Consider the following 22553-nt stretch of genomic DNA (forward strand, 5'->3'; position numbering starts at 1 on the left):
CCCTCGGCTGGCCTCTTCTTCCTAGCCTCGGCCGCAGGAACCGACCTCGTCTGACCAGCTTCAACCCCTTTTGCAGGCCTCTTCGAGCGATCTGCCAGCTTCTTGTCACCTTCGGCTACCGCTTTCCTGTCATCTTCGGCCGCTGGCCTCTTGCCCTTGTCCCCTCGGTTGATAGGGACTTGTTGTGCATTTCCCCTCGATGGAGGGGCAGGAACCCGATCGTTCCTTACAGGCTTCCCCTCGGCCGAGCCCTCTACTTGGCCCGCTCCTTCTCTACCAATAGCTTCTTGGTGTCCATGTGTACCTCTGCAAATAAACAAGAAGTCATTAGTACAGCAAGCCAAAGACAAAGGCAACATGTTAAAAAAAAAAGCTACAACACCTTTTATACTAAGGGGAGAAGGACTAAGCCCTGCGAACACCAGTGGGAGCTCCTCCTCCACCAAGGGCTAGGCTTGGACTCTCCTTAGCACGAGTAGGTGAGCTAGATCAGTAGCCTCCTCATCCTGAAGTAGGGGGCACTCTTCTCCACCGTTAGGCAAGCCTCTCCCCATCCCGACTTGAAAGACCAACCCTCAAGGCAAGATAGGAAGAACTTACTCTTCCAATTGTGAACGGACGAAGGTTTGTCTACGGGCTTATTCCTACGGGGTTGGAAATAGTACATACCGGCTTCGGAAGTATGCTTCCTCGACACAAACATAGCTTGGAAGAGCTTCGACATCAGCTCCACCCCTTGAAGCCGAGCCACCACCAGCATAACGACCATGGTCCTAAGAGCATTGGCTACAAATTGGCTAAGGGTGACCCCATACCACCTCAACAACTCAAAGATCAGAGGGTGAAGAGGGAATCTAAGGCCGAACTGGAGAAAGTGTTGGTAGATGCAAATCTCCCCTTCCTCGGGAGTCCATGGCCAGTCACCTACATCGGGCACCCCAATGGTGTAAGTCCGAGGTATGAAGTACTGCCTAGCCAAGGACTTAATCTGATTCACGTCTAGAGAACTATCGAACTCTAAACATGGAAGACCAGCTCTGGCCGCCCCTTGGGCAGCACTTTTGGCCACCATCCCTAGGGCGAGATCTGGGGTCTCCTCCCCCTCGAATTGGGGGGACCCCTCTGGCTCCCTCGGCGTCACTAATGCGGCGCTCTCACAGGGAGGGTCACTACCTCGGCGGCTGCCCAAGGCACCCCCAGAGGCTATCCTCTCCTTTAGCACCATCACCTCCCGTTGAGGGGGGATGACTATCGAGGAACCTGGGGAAAAAGGGGATGAAGTCAAAGGAGAACTCCCTTCTGTGCCAATCAGAAGCTCACAGCACTCCGGGCCAGAATCAGAATGAGACATGGTGAAAAGAATTACCTAAAGATGAAGGGTAGGAGGAAGATGAGGTGTGCTGGAAAGTTGAAGGTCTGGGAGCAGTGGTTCACTCAAATGTGAGGCTGCCTAGAGACAATGACGGAGAAAAATTGACACTTAAGGCCCATATTTAAAGAAGAACGAATGGCCCAGATCTCGCCGAATCCAACAGCCAAGAAATTTCCGCTTCCACAACCCAACCGCGGCACGCCACTCAGCGCCCAACCTCGGAAGATGAAACGATGCTCAAGCAATGACTCAGATCGTGACAGATCCAACGGTTGTGGGGACCTTCGCATCAGCAACCCAACCGCGTCATATCCCCAGGTGCATGCCCTCGGAAGATGAAATGACATCCTGGGCGAACCAATGGACCCAGTCGCCGTGACCCGCCAGTTTGGGCCCTTTGACCCGGTGAATGCACACACCAGCCTACCCAAAAGGCCACTGCACACGGGAATCTCACCTGGTCTTCGAATCTGTACTGGGCACGGTCCCCATGCACCAGCCCGAGACACTAGCGCAGCATGCACCTTCGAGCCGCTAGTGTGAGAAGACTTGGACTCGGCTCTTTCGAGGCCCTGCTGCTTAACCTTCCCAGAAGGCCGAAGCGTGCCAGCAACCTTGTCCCCCGCTTGCAAAAGACGAACCGAACGAAGGTATGAGAAATCCGACGCCCTGTAGGGTATCCCTTAGTCGTCAGGCCCACTAGCGCCCACCATTGCTACTCCCCTCGGTCAAAGTTGAAGTCTCCGCCTTGGCCTCGGGAGTGGGGGCAAGTGATGTTGGGTAACCTGGCCCAGCCCATTACTGGCTAGAGGGCCCAGCCCACGGACGCTAGCTAGGGTCCCAGTCCAGCATGGCAGGGGCTACCCTACTCCCCTTGTACGGAGCCAATAGTGGAACACCCCAGCGTCCCCGCTTCTCCTGCTGACCACCCTCGTACGGAGCTCATCGGGGGTGTCCATCTCCACCAATCTCTAGGCAGTTCAAGTATAAATATGAGGTACCCCCCTCGAGGTAAAGGATCCCTGAATACCAGCTCTAATTCTAAACTTAAGTGAAGGACCTTACCTCCTGGGAGCCTAGTGCGTACACGCACCCTTTTCAGAGCCCTCGTTTGCACCAGATCCCTCTCTTCAACCCCCATACTAACTTAACCATCGGAGCCTCTGCCTTAGGTTCTCACCCAGGAACTCTGACATCTACCCAAGGACTTCACCACTTAACCGACAGCCCTCGGCTTCTATGGTACTCAAAGACGATCCACCTCAGCCTACGGCTCTCAGTCTCGGCACACCTCCTCTGAACCCCTCGAAGCCTTCAGCCAGCCTTCAAAGCTCAGGAGTATTTTTACTTTGTTGCCCTCGGACAATCCGGGTAGCAACAGAAACAAACCTGATTCGAAGATCTTAGAGGCTAAATGTGCTGACATGGAACAATCGTTAGATTGAAAAGAATAAAATAATTTTATTCTATAATTTAGAAGGGCAAATCTGATATTTTAAATTATATCTAAGAAGTTGTACGGGTAATTTGTGAACTTTGAAGCCTTCATTTCGGTAAAAAAAAATGAAAGGGAAGTAACCGGAGGTTTTGATAAAAATGAGGGAAATTTTTATGATTGTCAGAAATTATAGAGAGGTTTTAATATTTTACCCTAGTTCTTTTTCCTTTAAGTAGGAACTACATCATCTAGCTTACTACCTTCCTCCTAAATCTAAATTATAACCCTCCTACCTACATTCTATTGTATATATATTAGGTGAAGACAATCGTCATCTTGCTTGGTGGATCACCTGAAGGTTGAAGCCCCGATTCAACTGGCTCCAACTTGAATTCAATCAAGTTGATTGAGATTTCTGGGACCGATCAAATTTCTCATAAAATAGATCATCCAGAACTAGATATCTTGACGCAGTCCATCTTTTCGTAAATAGGAAATTCATTACTGAAACAGAAAAAAACTACAACAATCACTAGCACAACTGAGTCCATCTGGAGTTGAAACCTGAAAGGAGTTTCTGAACTACACGAAATACAGTCCCATTCATTAATAATTTGCATCATACGCAAAGCTCGACAACATTACATTCTTCGTACATAGAAACGAATCCTAACCAGTTCTTCTAATCCATCCACTCTTTCAGTCTTCCTGCATTACCAATACTTGAAGCTCGAGTCTCTCAGTTCCACACATGGCATTAACCAGTTTTGTACGTAGTATAGTATTATTTTTGTACACACTTATTCTTAGCGAACATCTGGCTTCGAGGAGCCAAAGCCAGCTGCCTGCTGTCATGCGAAAGCGTGACGCATATTTGTTGGAGCAATCACAGGAGGTTGATTCAGAAAAGCTGAGCCGCACCGAGTCCACCTGAAAACAGCCGAGGGAGTGAGTAAACAAGAGAAGCCAAGAATATAATCATACAATAGCAGGCTTAATTGAAGCTTCAATTTTAAGATCAACGTAAGTAAGCTAATAATTCACCAGTCCATTTTCTTCTTGAGCGCCTCTACATCTGCTTCGGAGTTCGACCTCTGAAGCCCACCTCCTGTATTTGCGCTCTCCTGTCGTAATCAACATTCAACACAAACCCATGTTAGCTGGATCAAATTTTCATGAACCCATGTGCGGCTCATGTCCTTGTTGATGTGATACAGATGTTTACTGTTTGAATTGCAAGGGATAGATTTGCCTGGATATTAGGAGATCGACTCTGATGAATCCAGCCAATTGGTTGAGTTGGACGAGTAATGAATCTCAGGGAAACTACTATTCTCATAGTCTCCAAGCTTCTAACAAGCAGGTATACAAGCAGGAATATGAAATTCTGAAGGCAAAAATATTATAAATACCTGACTGTGATCATGCAAACCCGAAATGGATTTGAGATGTTCTTCCTCTATTCTCTTCTTTGATCTCCAGTAAGCGTCAATTTCTCCTTTGGTGAAGGACTTGTTCCTCAGGAATTTTGCTGAAAAACCCATAGTTAATTAGAAACCATATGGAATACTGTAAACCCATTAACGGATCGTAGCTTTTCTATGTCAAAAGAACAATTACCGAGGAATAAAAGGGCCCAATATGAAATCTAAAACCAGGAAACATAAGAAGAACAGGTGAGATTATAAGAGAACTTGCCAGCTTTACCATCTGGAACAAGTGAACCCCATCCTGCCGTTAAAGAACCCATCGTAGAGAAACAACCTTTGAGAATTCAGAATCTTGATTCAGAAACAACACAAGTCTCCTACCGGCTACTCTGAGATTTTAATTCTTGTAGAGCAGATTTTCACTGTTGTCAGTCCTAGAGTGTTTGTTCTTATCTCCAAACACTCAGAACGTTCAAAGAAAAAGGTGATTAGCTTGAGTGAGAGTTTGGTTTGATGATCGAGTCCCAACGACTATTTATAGCTGAATGTCTGCAGAGTATAGAGTTTTCTATTCTCTGGTGAAGTGTAGTAGGTTCTTTTCTTCCACATGCAAGGTGGAAAGAACCAAAGTGAGGTAAGGCCATGAATTCTTTTGTCCTGATTGAAAGAATGGACCAGTAGGCCCCAGACTCGCCGGAGACCATTTATTCGTATTTGGAGTTTCTTTTGTCCAACAAGGATAAAGATGTGAGGCCTATCAAGAAAAAGAAAAAGAGAGACATGATTATTTGGAAAGCATATGTAAATGAGCTATGAACCATTGGATTGGGATCCACTTAACATCGATATACGGATATCTATCTGTCTTTTCTATTGGGAAGAATTTTGTTATATACCGATCTAATGGTTTAGATGTACCGTATTAAATGAATTTCCATTATGAATCACATCCCATTAAAGCTATATTCAGTTATCCATTGTTCCATATCCGTTATCTTGTGAGACGTCACCTTTCAAATGTCATAGTGAAAAAGAAGTTCTTGGAGCCTAGAGATAGTGTTTGGTTGGTACAAACAGGAAATAGTTGGAACTCTTTCTATTGTACAAAAGGGAGAGAGCCCCACCTCCTTGATTTTTATTCCGTTCTGTGTACGAATTGGTGGTAGTGCATGTACCATTACTTTGTATTGTGAAAGTTTTCCCACTAAAAAGAAATGGGTTCCAGTACAATAGCACAAAGCTCCGAGTTAACTGCACTGAAGAGGTCAGGGTTTGAAGTGGCTGTAGAAGCTTAAAAGTTGTAGGCTCATGGCTGTTCAGGATTCAGGAAGCTCAAACCTCAGGGTTCTGTTCGAAACCCCAACCACAAGGCATTTGGTTCGAATCCAATGTGCAGACTCTGTAATCAGTTACAGTGTAGCCTAAACTTTCAACCTGATTCTGGGATTTTGGACAGTGGATTTTGACAGAATGATCAGAACCTCAGTAGTCAGTACTGCAAGTTTTATGGAACTTTACAGGGTCTAGTCTTAGAATTATCATTCTGAATTCCAACCAAGTTTCAGGATGCAAACCAAATGATCTCACAGTAATTTAAATCCATCAGTCTGATAAGACTTCACTTTGTCATTATCATCATTATATCAACAAGGAAAATTATTGGGAAAGCATGTTCTTAGGTGCCCATGAGTTGTCAACCTTCGAAACAGAATCACATGTAACATCTATACCCACCAATGTAATGGGCTACATTGCCTGTGGGCATGAGTGTTGAAAATCGAAACACATTCCAACAACTTGCAGAGCATTTAGGTGTATGCAGGTGTTTTTCTTTCTGGAATTCCAAGCACTATCCCTTGATCAAAGCACAGGGGAGATTCACCAGATCTAAAGAAAGATTTGCTGTTAGAATTTGAAATCTTCCTTGGGTATTACTTGCAAAATGGCACACCTTTTGTCTAGTAGAGTGTACACATCAATCACAGCTTTTTCTTGCAATCAATGAATGGTTATGTGAAGATGGTTGCAATTCAAATGCAAGGAACAGAAAATCATGCACTGGATGTAACCACTAACAATGCTCATTTTGGAATGGGAAAACTATATCTGATTAAACATGAAATTCAGCAACAAACCAATTTATGCTACAGTAACATTGCCTAATGCCCCTGTACAAGAAGTATTACCCAAATACTAAAACTGATTTTATCTACAAGTTGCATAATATAAAACAAAAGAATAATAAGAGATGCTTTGTTTTAAAAAATTCTGCTTCATCCCCCCATCCCCCAAAATATTACCCAAATTGTAGCAAGTGAAATGATAATCCTTAAAGATTCATTTTTTCACTAATCTTTGTTATATTTCAGCACTCAACAGTTTCCTTTGACATCCTTCTGAAGCACCAATACACTAAAAAAGATCTTGAGAAAATGTTTCTAAAACCCATGCTTATCTTGCAATGAATGAAAATATGGTCAGCATTTGCATTTGCAGCCCAAATTGGAGATATCGATACCACAGGCCACCAACTTATCTTTAGTTAGAAATTACATATAAATGTTGTCCAGATTATAAATGCCGCTTTTAACAGAATTTGGTGATCCCACACTTGGGCTTGATCAAAGTTTCTCTTTTATTTGGTCTTGCAGTGTTAGATCGGAGTATTGACATCCATACAGCCAAATCCTCACTCCTGCCACATAGGGGCCATGTCTCATAGAAAGCCAGAACCAATGCTTCACTTGTAGCTATGGAGAAAGTAACCAGTGACACCAAAACCAATTCCTCTAATGAAATAAGAAATAAGCACTTCAAATGACCTTCCAAACTGCACAACCAATATCATGGTCCAACCTCTGGCAACTCCAAACCCTTGTGTCTAGTTCCATATTTAGCTGCTATCAATTAAATCATAAGATATCACACTCTTAGCAAAATCTCCAACCTTTGGTGACTCCAAACCGGCTCAATTCATTCTTTTGCAGGAACTTATTTTCCTAGCCAACAAGGCTAATTTTGAATTCTTGCTTCCAAACTAGAGAATCATGAACCTTTTCAATAAATTAGTATCCAGGAAGTGGAAGTTGCTGACTGTATGCAGGCTAATTTTGAAGTAGAGCATTTTTTAGACTGTTTCAGAAGCTATAAAATCTGCAAATTGACCATAACAGAGAGGACAGAAGACTGGTTAGGAGAGAAATCATGGAAGTTCACCACTTCACTGCCAAGTCTTTTTATAATAAGTTGACTCAGTAAGAAAATCAGGAGTTTCCTAAGAGTATAGTGTGGTGTAAACACATTCCCTCGAGGTCGAGGGTATCTTTTTTCGTACGATTACCTACTTAAATAAGATCCTTACTAGAGGCAACCTCTTAAGCAGTGGTGTGGGGATTGATTCATTGGAATGTGTTCTATGCAATAGGATGGAGGAACCAGTGAATCACCTGTTGATACATCATAGATTCGCATACAAGTATACAACATCTGGGTAAAAGTGTACAAGTTTTTTGCTGTCAGAGGTTGTTGTCCAGCATCTGTGGAGTGTTTCTCAAATGGCTGGTACTTACATGGTTTGACCAAGAAGGGGGAAATTTCTGGAAAATGATTCCGGGGGCTGTGTTTTGGGTAATTTGGCAGGAAAGAAACCCTAGAATTTTTCAGAACAAAGGATGCTCAGTTGAGGAGGTTTGGTAGAAAATAGTGGGAAAAATGTATTCTTGAACAGCAGGACAGAACAGGCTTAACAGATCAGATTTTGCTCTTTTTTGTGCTTATTATAATCTTTTTGTAAACACAAAGGACATTGTTGTATAATTTCTCATCTTTGTGGTTTTGTTTTTTGTAAATTCCCGGTGTACAGCCTTTAGTTATACAGGGGTTTCATTTTTATTAATAAAAGTATACTTTATTCTTCTTAAAAAGAAAAGAGAAGAAAGAAACGGTATCCAGAGAAAACTCCTGTTTACTTGGCAAAAGCTTGTCCTTTTCTTCCTAATATGCAGAACTTTTGGAGCAGTGTAGGTTAACAGTGGTTATGACTCGAAGTGGAAATAGTACCATATATTACTTTAGCCATAGTCATGCATCTATGCATGTATACAACAGCTACCTCTATTACTTTAGCATTACTGGAATTGCATTCTGTGAACCAGATTGTAAGTTGATTCATATTGGTTCAGAAGGAAATAGCTATGAAAAGATACTACAAAAGATACGCCTACGAAATCAGTACTTTGATGATGAGGTGATAAGGAAAACAGAACCAAAATAAGAGGTCTATAATCTGGATGCTACAATATGTAATTAGTAGAATTATGTACAAAATCATATCCAACTTAATTTAAGTTCCCAAATATGTTACAGACATCAACTCATGTATTAATTCTATATCATGAGGTATGCTAACACTGTAGCCTTTTGCATAATCAAATAAATGTTACCCTGGATAATACCTGTATAATACCTTATACACACTAGCAACCTAAAATCACCACAGAGAAAACTGTAGGAAAATAAACCCTGGTTCATTTAAATCTTACAAATGACCCAGTTCATTTCAATCTCACAAACTATATATGTTTATGTATTATAAACCCTAGAGTGAACCAGGCAGATCTATAAACTAGGTAACTGTGGTGTATACACTCTTTTAAAAGTGGCACTAAAAACATGCTTCTCATGGTGATCTAGCCTCTGGTTGTTCGAAGATAGGCCCCAGAATTTAAATCTTAAATTCTGTACAACCCTTCCAGCTGTTCACTGTCCATATCCCATTGCCTTTAATTTCTGTACATAGGGTCTGTTTGGTTTGTAACCAAGATTGGAATAGGAATCGAAATGGGAATCACTTATTAGTTCATTATGAAAGAGAGAAAAAAAGACCCATGTACAACCAGACGCTATACAGTGGGAATACAAAAAACATTAGACCACTATCCCATTTGTCATTGCAAAAGGGTTTTCATACTGAAAGAGAGAACTAAGGAAAACACGATCTGTTGATAGATGTGCGGATGACCAGGATAACAGTTTCCAACTATTTTCTGCGACATTTCCTCCTCCAGACGGACATTACTTCGAAAGAGCCTTGGGTTTCTTTCCTGTCATATCCATCAGAAAATTGCTCCTGGGACAAATTTCCATAGAATTTTCCCTCTCTAACTCAGACCATGGGATGCAAGGCAGCAACTTTTGATGGCAAAAATGCTAAAGATTTTCACCATATGTTGTATGTAAAACTGCAATGTAGCAACAGGTGGCCAGCTGATTCTTCTACTCCGTTACATAATACACATTCAGGTGAGTCAATCGCCATTCCCCTCCTGACCAGGTTGTCTTTTGTAAGAATCTTGTTCAGATAGGCAGACCAAAAACAGGAAAGCCACCTTTGAAGGGATATACTTGCTCCAATTACATACCAAGGAAAATCCTGCTCGTCCTCTTCAGTCAATTTATTATAATAAGATTTTACTGTGAAATGACCCTTTCTATCTGCTGACTACACCCTTCTGCCTCTGAATTAAAATCAATTTGCATGCTGTATAGCTTCTAAAGTTATCTGTCCAAAAGTTCAATCTCCCAATCATTCAGAGCTCTTCTAAATTGTGGGCTTCAAACATGATCCCCATTTTGAAAGTGCACATAATCAGCCACTTTTGCCTCATCCATTGCAATTGCAAACAGTTCTGGAAAATCATCCTTTACGTTACGTTGTATTTGGAAGCGATGCAAATGGAGTGTAAATCCCGGTTCAGGGTAAATTTGTACTCTGGTTCACTTTTGCCTGTGTTTAGCAATATTACATTTATACATTGATAAATGACAGACCAATGCATATTTACATTGATAATAAGATGTAAAAGTATATCAATAAAAAATAAGTAAATTTGCATTCAAGTAAGCTTTTGATAAAAAAAAAAAAAACATATGCTTTATTAGAATTCGTGTTTGCATCCATTACAGCTAAAAGTTTATATGGTAAGAAGGTAAATTTGTCAATGCAAAACTAACCCAATTTTACAATTTATATGAACCATTTTATACTCTGCATATTTGCACTCACACTTGCATCGTTTCCAAACGCAGCCTTAACAAATTGTTTCCACACCAGCAATCCATCCAATATTTAAACTTGGATTCTCTCCTTACTTCAACCTTGATTTCCTTGCTAAAAGAACTATAGCTCTTTCCAACCCTTTTTCCAAATGGAGCAACCAAATGACTGATTTGCCTCTCGTGGATCCCACCCTTCATTTCTTCTACCATACTTTGCTCGAATTACTCTTTTCCATAGAATCTTGTTCATATTTCCAATGTATGTTTGGTTCAGACGTGAATTAGAATCGGATTCCGATTATTTCTGTTTGGTTCAACTGGAAGCCGGAATTGGAATTAGCGAAAATTTCCAGTTTTGCCCCAGTTAGGAATAAGAAGGGTGGAATGTCTGTTCAGCTAGGCTAGTACCGACCGCTTGCAGTATTAGCAGCAACGACAGTGACTAAGGGGAGGAGGAATAGGGAGAGAGAGAAGAGAGGATACAGGAGGAAGAAGAGATGGTGGTTGGCAGTGGTCATACCTCACCGGAGATGGTGGTCAGCGGCGGCTACTTGGATGGAGGAAGGTCTGATGGAGATGCTCAGGACTTGGGTCAATTAGGGCTTTGGAATGGATGAGCGTGTTTTTCCCAAAAACAAAAAATACAAAATAGAGAGGTTGGAATGGGAATTGCATTCTCATGGGGGATGGAAAGTGGCCCTTCCCTCATATAGGGAATCCCATCATTCCACCTAGAATGAGAATGGAATTCCCATAACCGATTCTAAATACCTATTCCTGCGAACCAAACAGACCCATAGTCATCGTTCATACAATCTCTGCATATACCAAGATGACCCCTGTATGGCCATTCTACCTGATTGAATTGTCTCATTAACCCGAGAACCATAGTACATTGTAAAATCCATATTCTTACCTGATTTACTAAACCTAAGATAGTCACCAAAGTCTTAACCCTTCATAATCCTATGCCATAATGCCCACAATGTTGATCTTCCACCGTTTGGTCTGATGCAAAAAAGAATAGCCCAGTCTTTATGAAGTCAGTGTCACATAAACGACTCAATGATAAAATTATAAGAAAATTTAATTTTAAACATTGAATATACTTTGCAGAATTGTTAAATGGATTACCAAACAAATAAACAGGGGTCTGTTTAGTTCCATTGCCATTTATCTGCAAAACATTTTGTATGATTTTTCTCTTAAAAATTGGGATCTCTCTTTGAAAACTGGGACAAAACGTTTTTCATTGCTTTTATGACAGCTAGGCTCCATTAGGTGCTATTAGGCACCACATAAGATGAACAGCCTAACCATTGAAGGAAACATCAAAATGGCATTTTCTCCAAACGGATGAGACTTGCGCAACCCGAGAAAAGCATTTTATTGGTAAATGGTTTAACCAAACAACATTTCAAACTCCACTGGGGTATATGCCTATGTGGTGCTGAACTGACACCAATTTTCTGATAAATGTCAGTGGAACCAAACACCATCCAGATGATAGTTTAAGAATGAGGTAAACATATGGTAGCATAATTATGAGGCATCAAACAAAATATGCTTCTTTACCTTTATCTTCAATCCAATTAGTTCCTTCTTTGCAAGCAGATCATCATGCTCACATTCATTGTATATTCCTTCATCTACCTCCTCCATTATCTCTGAAACAATCAGCAGAGGAGTGATAGGATATTTTTGTATATGCTGCCAATTAAGGGAATCAACTCAACACCTTAAACTAGAGAAGTAGATAAAAAGCTGGAAAAATGAACAGGTCAAGACATTATTAAAGATGCAAAATGTGTAGTTTTATTCTATATTCTGGTTAAACATCCAGGATCAAAAGAGAGCCTGATAACACTAGCTTTCTTGTCTCCAAAATGTCAAGAAATGTCAAAGTGCCCTGAAATTTCCAGGGCACAGAACCAAAATTAGGTCTTGAAGTACCTATATGCAGTACCTGTATCCTACAACAGGTCTCTCCACTCTTTACAAACCATCACAATTTCCTTGTTAATAACTTAAGAAGGTAAGAATTCAAATAACTCAAAATATTTATAAGAAGCTTATTACATTATGTTCTTCACCATTTACAGTGTTTTCACTATAGGGAGTCCCAGGCGTAACACAAGAATCAGACTCAAATGCTTAACGCTTGAGAAGTAATTGTGGATTCTATCCATACCTAATCAATCCCTTTTGCTTCCTTAAAGCTCGGTTTAGAAAGAGTACAAATGCAAATATGTAGAGTATAAAACCTTATATTTTGTATTATTTTGTATGTATTTATACTGTACATATTTGCATTTATACTCTTTTCAAACTGAGCCTAATAAGAATTCTATTCATTTCCAAATGTTAATGTCTTTTCATTGTTTAGATCAACTCTCCAACTTAAATCAGTGTCTTGCAGGGCAGTACTTGATTCTTTTTAATATCTATTCTTCAAGAAAAGATAAAATACATGCAACTTGTCGACAAAGGTTTTGGAGATCACTACAAAACAGAATTCTCATTCCAAAAGTCTGAGAAATTGGTATTAGGGAGAGACAGTCGAATGGTGATTCAATGGGTTGACATATTTGATGGTGGCTCACATATTTAAACAACTAACAAAGAAAACAGTTTCCAGTTTTCTAGAAACTTGTTTCTGTGAACATTAAGGGTTATATTCAAATAATTTATCAATCTGATTAACATTCAAACTTAACAGATATTAGATGGAATTGATTTTAGAATCTACCCTGATTCGATTCAAATCGTTGACAACCCTAGCAATCCTCTATGACTGCATCCAGAAAGTGGTTTAATTAGTACCTGATTTGAGTAGTGTTGTTATCAATGATGGGTCGAGGGTAATAATGTAATTTTATTTTTGTAGACGAGGACTGGCTGAGTCCGAGGGCTGATAGAGCCAAAAGCTTCAAGGTCCGACCTATGAGCAAAGGAAGACGTTAGAAGCCCTAGGTGTTATCCCAGGGGTGGAAACTCCGACGGTCAAGTTAGCAAGGGCGTAGCAAAGGATTGGACGAGGCTTGAGTAGAGATAGTTCAGACAAGGTCACCAAAGAGCTAAAAAACTTAGAGCAGTAGAAGCCAAAATAACTTACCTAGGGAGTGACACCACTTATTTATACTTGAACCTGCCTGAAGTTTGTTATGAATAAACTGCCAGAGGATGCGATCTAACTTGTGCCATGCATCACCATCTTGGGCCTGCCATGTGCGCCTATGTCATTGAGCCTGCCATGTGCACCTACATCAAGTAGCAACTCAAAGCACCAAAAGACTTCCTCAAGTTGAACCCTTTGAGCATGCCAATAAATCACGGATGCCCATGAAACCAGATTTGTTTGAATTGAGGTAACCCTTTGAAAGTCTATTTATACTGCGAGTGTTCCGGCACTAATATAAATTGGCAAGAGATCCGGAGTCCAATTAGTCACCTTCCCTGTCATCATCCAATTCAGTTTCTGTTCTCGGTTAGATGTAATTTTACAATGTAGTCCACTTTTGTATGCGTTTGGATGAAATGTAAATTAAGACCCATTATCAATGTAAATCACCATTTAAATCTACTTTTACATAAAAAAAAAAAAAAAAACCCATGTGCTTTTCACATTGAAAAAATCAATGAAAAAGTGGCTCGAACTCTCCATCGGTCTGACCCTCTCTTCTTCTTCTTCTTCTTTTCTCTCTCTCTCACACCATCTCTTCTCCTTTGCCAGGTCCGGACGCATTCTTTCTGTACAACAGAGGAAGGTCCACCGGTCAAGGAATCTCGCGGTATCTATCTCGTCATGAACAAGGTATATTTACTATTTCAACATACTGATCTACAGTTCTGCGATTTTTCTGTTCTTGTGTTTTTATTATCTCTTGTATATGTTAGATTTGGATGTTTTGTTTAATCAGATCTCAATAAAAGTTGTTATTTCTTTGATCTGGGTTTGATGCATAAAAAAGCCCTTTCTTTCCCATTTCTAACGACGACAGTTGCCCCTGTTTTTTGGGTACAGATAAAACCACGAGGGAATGGAGGGGATTGGAGGAAGGTTCCAAGGTTTTTAAAAATGAACCGGAAATAGAATTGGTCAGGGGGACCGGTTTTTGGTTAAGCAGTTCAACCGTCTGAGTCAAACGGTTTAACCCGTGATGTCATAAATAAATTAAAAATAAAAAATATATTTACAAATAATAAAAAAATAACATAAAATTAAATAAATACACAAAAAATACAGAATTGATGACTTTTTGGGGAGACTGACAAGTTCAAACTTTTTGGGGAATTGATGACTTGAGTTGATGATTCTTAACAAGGCCAAAGGTGCAATGCTGTTTTTCTTTTCATTTTAGTTAGGGTGAATTTCTAGAATGAGGAGATTGACAAGTTCAAACTTTTTGGGGAATTGATGACTTCAGTTGATGATTCTTAACAAGGCCAGAGGAGCAATTCCATTTTCCTTTTCTTTTTACCTAGAGTGAATTTCTAGAACAAGGAGGTGAGATCCTGATATGATTCTCGTAAAACATTTTATGTACATATCTCAAGTTGAAGAGAAATAAGCTTCATTTTCTATTATCTTTATCTATCAATTGTAAGAAAAATAGATTTCAGGTCCTTCACCGGTTCACTGCCAGTAATGGTAGTGTGACGGTTGGCTCGCCGTCGGTGGGCTCGGGCTTGTTCGTAGGTGATTGCCGCTGCAAGCTTTCTACTGTTACTGCCGCTAGAAAGTAGAAACCCCCGCAAAATCGTCGCTGCAAAATCGCCCGTCGCTACAAAATCGTTGGCCGCCATTGCAAGTCGGTTGTCAGACCTATTACTACCGCAACTATTATTACTGGACGGCTGTACCTGTTACAAAATCAACACTGCCACTGTAGATGAATTTCACCGCCATCACCAGTTGCCGTGAATCACTGTCGGTCGTTGTGTATCATCATCGGATGCTGTAGGTGTGGCCACCGCAGGTGGTTGGTTGGGTGTGAGGACTGAGAGGAGGAAAGGGTTAGAACGAAAATGGGGTCATTCTAACCCTAAGCATGTAAGATTTGGGGTCGGGGATATGGTAGTCATTTAATTTTTTGTTTTTTTATTTTATTAAATCAGCAAAAATAAAAAATTATAACCTGTGAACCGTTGTTTGGGTTGAACGATTTAGCGGTTCGACCGTTCAAATCAGCAGTTTTTTGACTTTTTCAACATTTTTTAAGGAATTACTGGTTTATAGTATAATCGGACCCGAGGACTGACCGATTACCTGTTTTTCCGGTCCGGTCCGGTTTTGAAAACTATGGAAGGTTCATTCACAAATAAAAATGCAATACTTGAAAGGGGGATTGATTAGCTGGTGTTAGTATATAGAAGAAGACGACAACAGTTACAAAAATTGGGTGTAGTTTTACACTATTATTTATTCCAAACACATATGAGAAATATATTGGTGTTTTACACTCTTATTGCAAACATAGAAGGGTGTAAAAAATGCATCTACCGATTCGCCTTTTACATTGACACATCTGATTGAATGCTTTTACATCGATGGACTTATGTATTTACCCCACAAATAAATACAATTTTAGGCTTAGTTTGGGAAGAGTACAAATACCAATATATACAGTATAAATACATGTAAATAATATAAAATTCAAGGTTTTGCACTATATTATTTGAATCTGTAATCCTTTCAAACTAAGCCTTAAGGTTGTTTGGTTACAATGCAAATAAATTTCCACTGATGCAAAACTATGGTAGTGCAAATGATTTGGGTGTAAATTCTGGTTTGTTTTTATTTTAAATTTTACCTTTTTTTATTTGATTGCAATACAAATGAAGTGAAATAAGGCCTGAAACAAATGAAATAAAACCCAAAATAAAATTAAGCCAGAATTTGCATTCTTTTCATTTGCACTCCCATACATTTGCACTAGTACAAATTAGATTGCACTGCAACCAAATGCAGCCTTATGTGCTCTTTATACGGTCCGATGTATCATTGGAGAGTTGGGATCTCCTACCAAAATACACGTTCCAACCCCCTACCAACCTCATCTAACACTGCACAAATTGGGCCCCACCATAAAAGTGGGACCCACCATGAATGAGATGTGAGGTGTTAGATCATGTTGGTAGGGGGTTGGAACGTGTTTTGTTGGTAGTAGATCGAAACTCATCATCAGAGTGGGAGCGGTCATGATATACAAGCAAATTGCTCATTGCACCCACGAGAGGCTTTCCTTTCTGGCATGTTACTATAGTAAATGCCTCAGAAATATGTCTCTCTTAGTGATGTAGAAAATAATGAAGTGATAAGAAATAGAGCTCGAGTGTAAAACTTGAAACTCTGATAATTTGATAGTGAGCATGGACTGCTCTGGCCTCTTCCGGTGCTTTATTTTGCAAACAAAGATGCATGAGGCTAGAGTAAATTGAGGTGGAGTTAGATAAATCTGATATCTAAAAAGTTAAAAAGATATTAAAAGTGTCTGAAATCTAAAAAGAGACATAGATGCTTTTCGACATTTTAGAGGCTCTAAATAAAGAAGGTTATTTGTGTTGGACCAAACCTTCAACATTTGAAATTCTTTGATTTTACTATTTTACCTCTAAAATAGACTATTTGGTAATTTTGAATTCAATTTGTACTATTTCATAAAAAATAATTTATTAAAATCAAAATAATATTAAAAAATATTAATAAATTATAAAAAATTCAAAAATAATTTATTAAAATAAGAATAAAATTGAAAATACATATAAATTTATAAATTAAAAATAAATTATTAAGAGTTAAAGTAGTAATGAAAATAGTAATAAAGTCCATGAAGCAATAAAAATATTTAATAATTAGCAAATTAATATCTTAAAACTATTAAAATATTTAATAATTAATAAAAATTAAAATGATTAATACAAATAAAAATTATAAAAAATAAAAAAAAAAAATTATTAAAATAAGAATAAAATTGGAAAGTACGTATAAGAAGACAGGGAGAGGGTGTTAACCACCTTGAGAGTTGCAGCGGCAGTGGCACCTTCACCATCACATCGCCGAGAGCAGCATCAACATTCTTGAACTTCCCAACTGAAATTTCAAGAGTGTAGAACAAACAACAGAGTTATAGAGAACGTCAGGGACGGATTTACGAGTTCCCTCCATGGGCACCGTGTGGATCTGTGAATTTTCTTTGGACGGATCTATGGATCTGTGAAGCAAAGGATGTAGAGAACATCAAGGAAGAAGAAGAAGAAGAGAGGGGAGAGAGAGAGAGAGAGAGAAGGTCGGAGGGAGAAGCTTGCGTCGCTGGTCGGAATGCTACATGAAACCACAACCAAAATGGAAAAAAAAAATATGAATAAGCAAAAAATGTTGGAATGCTAAAAACCCTAAAAAAACAACAAAAGCGAGACCTGTTGATTCAAAGAACATACTTGCAAGCAGAACTTCCCAATGGCAAATCTCCTTTATCGAACCAAGGGAGGAGTCGAATGACCTGAATTTTTGGCTTATATGAAGGGTATTACGGCCAATTTCAAATTTGTATGGGGGCTCTTTTGTCTTTCGCCCACATTTGAAATTCTTCTAAGCACGTTAAGCACCTAGGGAGGCTATTTTCTATTTAGATCTGAAATTGGGTTTTAGACCCAACCCAAACGCAGGTGGCATCTGAAAAGCAACATTTCCAGACTTCAGAGGTTTGAAAAGTGCTATCAAACACCACCTAAGTGAGTCTAGGCATGTTGTAGAGTAATCTACAAGGCCTAGGATAAAAAATTACTTATTTCAGTTGATTTTGTTGAACTCACATCCTCAACGAGATTGAATTTAGTCCTTGCAAGGTCGTGGTCACAACATATTCACAACTACTTTCAATTGTGTATTTACTTGTATGTTTTATTCACGGGGAGATATTCTCAATACATAGCTGCAAGTGAATTTGAGAACGATGTGAGTATGGTTTTGTGAGGACTGAATCTGTGTTACTCTGCAACTACGATGCAGAACATCCACTAAGGCAGCGTTTGTTTTCAGTGGAAAATTCATTGATGTAAAATTCAATTGGTAGGTTTAAAATTTTAGTGGAAGTTTTTTTGATGTGATAATCAATGTTTATCGATGTATTATTTACATCAATTATCAATGGAAAAATCAACCAATGGAAAGGTTTAACCTTATACTAAAAACAAATGTGTAAAAATACAAACCAGATATGGAGTTTTGCACCTGTCCATATTTACACTAAAAACAAACACGTGCAAATGCAAACTGATGATAAAATTTTAGATTGATTCACATTTACACCAAAAACAATCACAGCCTAAAGAAAAAATGCCACATGGAATTCCACTCAAACCCCTCAATTTAACGAGAGTCCATCAACGGGAGTCTGGACCCCAAAAACATTAAATTACATTTAATCTCACCCCTACCCTCGAGTTCTCCCTTCCTCTATGTTCATTTTTACTCCCCACATCTCCCTTATAGCTCCTCTCTCTACAACCACCACCCCTGTCTCGCCGGTGAGAAAGTGCCATTGCAAAAGTGAATCGCCGTTGCTTTTTCTCCTTGCAATGTCGTTTTTCCCCTGGATGGATGCTATTCTTACACCGAGCAATTGGTTAGAACCTTCTTCAAAAAAAAATAATCCCTCATTGCCGTTGATGACTAAGAATCCAAAAGGGTGATGGAATGCATATGCGAGCTAACTACTGTGAAAATTAAGGCCTTGTTCATTTTTCGGAAAGTTACTTATTCAGGTAAATATAGTTAATTGGGTAAGTTTTTCCTGGGAAACACTTACTTGGGTGAGTGCATTTACCCATATTCTTTTATTTTTCATGTAAATAAGACAATGACCATTTTAACCATAAAAATCCATTATTAAAAGGGGCATTTTTGTACATGGGATTCTTTATCAGTGAGAACCAAAATCCCATTGACCAACTTCCCCCTGTTCTCAAAATCATAAAAAAGAATGCCCCCTAAAAGTCTAAAAAGCATATATACACATCAAATAATTTTTAGGATACCCTCTTTAACAAATTTTTCAAACTATTCTTACTCTCTTTACGTCTCTTGTGGCCCGAAGTAGCCAAATCTTTGAATGGGTGATTGTCCAATATAAGCCCTGCCTCTGGATTCTTAGACAGAGTTACAATTTCGTAGGAATCCCATTAGAAATTGCCCAAAATACCAATTGGGAGCAACAGCCACTTGGACAGCTTGTTCATGGTGCTTGAAACGACTAGGTTTGTTCATGAAATTGCTCCCGCTCCTCTCAGCACTGAATTCCTTGATGGGCCTGGTGTTGACAGAGTGCCCATGCTAGGCCTGTGCTACAACCTTGAGTATTACTTGTTCATTCAATCTTTGTCGATGAAATCACACCTTTTGGAGAATTGGAGTCATTCTTTTTTCTTTTACGCTGCATTTGGTTGCAATGCAATTTTATTTGCACTAGTACAAATGAATGGGAGTGCAAATGCAAAAAATGCAAATTCTCATTTGACTTTGTTTTGGGTTTTATTTTATTCTGTTTCATTACTTCATTTGTTTTGCAATCAAATAAAATAAGTTAAAATTTGAAACAAAAATATATCAGAATTTACATTCAAATCATTTGCACTGCCATAATTTTGCATCAGTACAAATTTATTTGCATTACAATCAAACACAGCCTTAGACTCAGTTTGGAAAGAGTACATTACAAATATGTTTAGTACATGTACATAGAAAGTAATACAAAATACAAGGTTTTGCACTCTACCTATTTGTATTTGTACTCCTTTCAAAGTTGGGTTAGTTTTGCATTGACAAATTTACCTTCTTGCCAAACAGGCAAAGCTACAATGGATGCAAACACGAATTCTAATAAAGTATATGGCTTTTTTTTATCAAAACCCACTTGAATGCAAATTTACTTTGGAGAAGTACAGACAGGCCCAATGCAGATTTCTGAATTCCACTACAGAGCTATAAACATTCAAAATGTCAAAAACCCCAACTCTATACACCAATGTTCGCCGTGCCATCAATTCCGAGCTAGCACCCACCCCAACTGTACTTTGGGCCTAAAAATTCTGACCCTGGGCTGAATTGTCATTCTCCCAATTTACTTCTTTTTTATTGATGTGCTTTTACATCTCATTATTGATATACATACATTGGAAAATGTGTTTTCTATCATTTGTCAATGCCAAGGCTTAAAATTTCATCATGTATCGACCGGTACGTATCAGTTTTTTTTACTTACCGGCACGAGAGATTATCCTAAATCGAAGGTACCGTCTCTTTTTGCCATGTCGAAACAGTATCAACTTCATATCAGGCTGGTATCAGCCCGTTTCGGTATGTTTCGGCCGAATATCGGCCAATACGCTATGAATTCACTGTTACAAATAGAATAGCCTTCGAAAGAGGGCTTCTAAACCCATTTCAGAAGCCCTCTTTCTTCCCCAAACCCTCTATAAACTTTCTTTACATTCTTAGAGACTCAAATCTAGAAAAAAAAACCCATCAAAACACCTACAAAATTGAAATATTCAACAAGTTTTTCAAGGTTGTTTAAAAAGTAGCGAAAATATGATGTTTTTTCAAAATTTTTTACATTTTCAGCCAATGCTTTTGGTTTTGTTTTAGTTTAGATGCTTGAAAATATCTTTATGTATGTTGATCTTCTATTCTTGTGCAAAAAATCCCACTTATTTTGCTGGTATATATAAATCTTTGTGAATATTTGAAGAAATTCCAGAATAATAAAAAATTTGAAAAATATGAAATTTTTAGGTTTTTCTTTTGATCTACCTCTAGAAATTGATTATGTTGTAGATCTATGGATGATCTACCATTTCCATAGATCAATTGAATTATTCCTAAATAATTGATTTTTTTTTATTTTTTTATTTTTTGAATAAATAAAATATATATAATTCCTTTAATTTTATGTGATCTAACCCTGTGGTCTAACCCTATAGGCTGAGTATGTTGTAGATCTATGGATGATCTACCATGTCCATAGATCAAATGAATTTTTTTCTAAATAATATTTTTTTTTATTTTTGGAATAATATATATATATAATTTCTTTAATTTTACATGATCTAACCCTATAGGCTGAGTATTTTGTAGATATATGGATGATCTACCATGTCCATAGATCAATTGAATTTTTTTAATAAATAATTAATTTTTTATATATATTTTTTAAAGTTTGGAATAAAAAATGTTTAGAATTTCTTTAATTTTTTGTAATTTAACCCTATAGGCTGAGTATGTTGTAGATATATGGATGATCTACCATGTCCAATGATCAAATTCATTCAATTTTTCTGTTACGTATTTACTTTTCTTAATTTTAATTTAAATTTTAGAATAAAACATGAAAAATAATTATTTGAATAAAAATAAATAATTATTTAGTTTTTAGAAAATTAGAATGAAACATGCAAAATAACTACTTGATCTATTATGTCCATAAATCCATTCAATTTTTCTGTTACATATTTATTTTTCTTAATTTTAATTTAATTTTTAAAATAAATTAATAAAACATCCAAAATAATTATTTAGTTTTTAGAAAATTAGAATGAAAAATGCAAAATAATTACTTGATCTATTATGTTCATAAGTCCATTCAATTTTGCTATTACATATTTACTTTTCTTAATTTTAGTTTAATTTTTAGAATAAAACAAGCAAACACATGATAACTGAATTAAGTACTTTATTAAATAGTATGTTTTTGTTCCCATATATTGATTATAATATGTTTTTTTTCATAGAACCACTAAAATATGTTATTTTTATGCATAAATAGCCCATTTATGTCTTATATTTAGCGATACTGATGTTTATTTATGATTTATTGGAGTATTTATAGCATTTCCATGTGTATCTTAATTTTCGTCCGTATTCATGCATATGCAAGGCGTATCCCGATACATCTCTTAAATTTGACTTTCCGATACGCATAGCATTTCCGATACTTTGAACCTTGGTCAATGCATAAATGCATTATTATCAATACAAACAAAACTAAACCAGAATGTAAATTTACCCTAAACCGGGATTTACACTCCATTACATCATTTCCAAATGCAGCCTTAATGAGAATTTTACATCAACCCCGTAAAGAGATGAAGTTCATGCGACCATGGGAGGCATCTTTATCTCTTCATTAGCCAAGGCTTTTGGGACCCCAAGATGAATTTTGTTGAAATGGGCTCGTATGATATAGGTGTTTTTGTC

The 22553-nt window shown here is 38.1% G+C and overlaps 1 protein-coding gene and 1 long non-coding RNA gene across 5 annotated transcripts; one reads left to right on the forward strand and one right to left on the reverse strand.

Moving 5' to 3' along the window:
* Positions 1-3290: 3290 nt before the first annotated feature.
* On the reverse strand, positions 3291-12025 carry LOC104601388 (uncharacterized). 3 transcript variants are annotated; one of them, XR_016081864.1, is made up of 6 exons: positions 11873-12025; positions 11214-11305; positions 4509-7393; positions 4223-4341; positions 3855-3934; positions 3291-3740 (listed from the first exon to the last, which is right to left on the reverse strand). XR_016081864.1 is itself a non-coding variant. In XM_010264688.3 (4 exons), exons 1-4 carry the CDS (start codon positions 4558-4560, stop codon positions 3662-3664), a joined length of 321 nt encoding a protein of 106 aa, XP_010262990.1. In that variant the 5' UTR covers positions 4561-4760; the 3' UTR covers positions 3291-3661. The 3 variants fall into 3 exon arrangements, 2 of the variants coding, with proteins under 2 accessions (XP_010262990.1, XP_010262989.1); XM_010264688.3 differs by lacking the exons at positions 11214-11305; positions 11873-12025 and having other exon boundaries at positions 4518-4760; XM_010264687.3 differs by lacking the exons at positions 11214-11305; positions 11873-12025 and having other exon boundaries at positions 4509-4759.
* Positions 12026-13971: 1946 nt separating this feature from the next.
* Positions 13972-15442, forward strand: LOC148802297 (uncharacterized). 2 transcript variants are annotated; one of them, XR_016081865.1, is made up of 2 exons: positions 13972-14111; positions 14322-15442. It is a non-coding gene; the product is annotated as an uncharacterized LOC148802297 (long non-coding RNA). The 2 variants fall into 2 exon arrangements; XR_016081866.1 differs by having other exon boundaries at positions 13980-14111; positions 14663-15442.
* The last annotated feature ends 7111 nt before the right edge of the window (positions 15443-22553 follow it).

This window comes from Nelumbo nucifera, chromosome 2 (genome assembly GCF_055504915.1).
Source record: "Nelumbo nucifera cultivar China Antique chromosome 2, China Antique-T2T, whole genome shotgun sequence".
Lineage (NCBI taxonomy): Eukaryota > Viridiplantae > Streptophyta > Magnoliopsida > Proteales > Nelumbonaceae > Nelumbo > Nelumbo nucifera.

Coding starts and splice junctions, on each gene's coding strand:
- LOC104601388 (XM_010264687.3), bottom strand. CDS start 4,560: ATGGGTTCTTTAACGGCAGGATGGGGTTCACTTGTTCCAGATGGTAAA. Junction 4,342..4,508: donor TGTTCCAGATGGTAAAGCTG/GCAAGTTCTCTT, acceptor TGGGTTTTTCAG/CAAAATTCCTGAGGAACAAG. Junction 3,741..3,854: donor CTCAAGAAGAAAATGGACTG/GTGAATTATTAG, acceptor GGCTGTTTTCAG/GTGGACTCGGTGCGGCTCAG.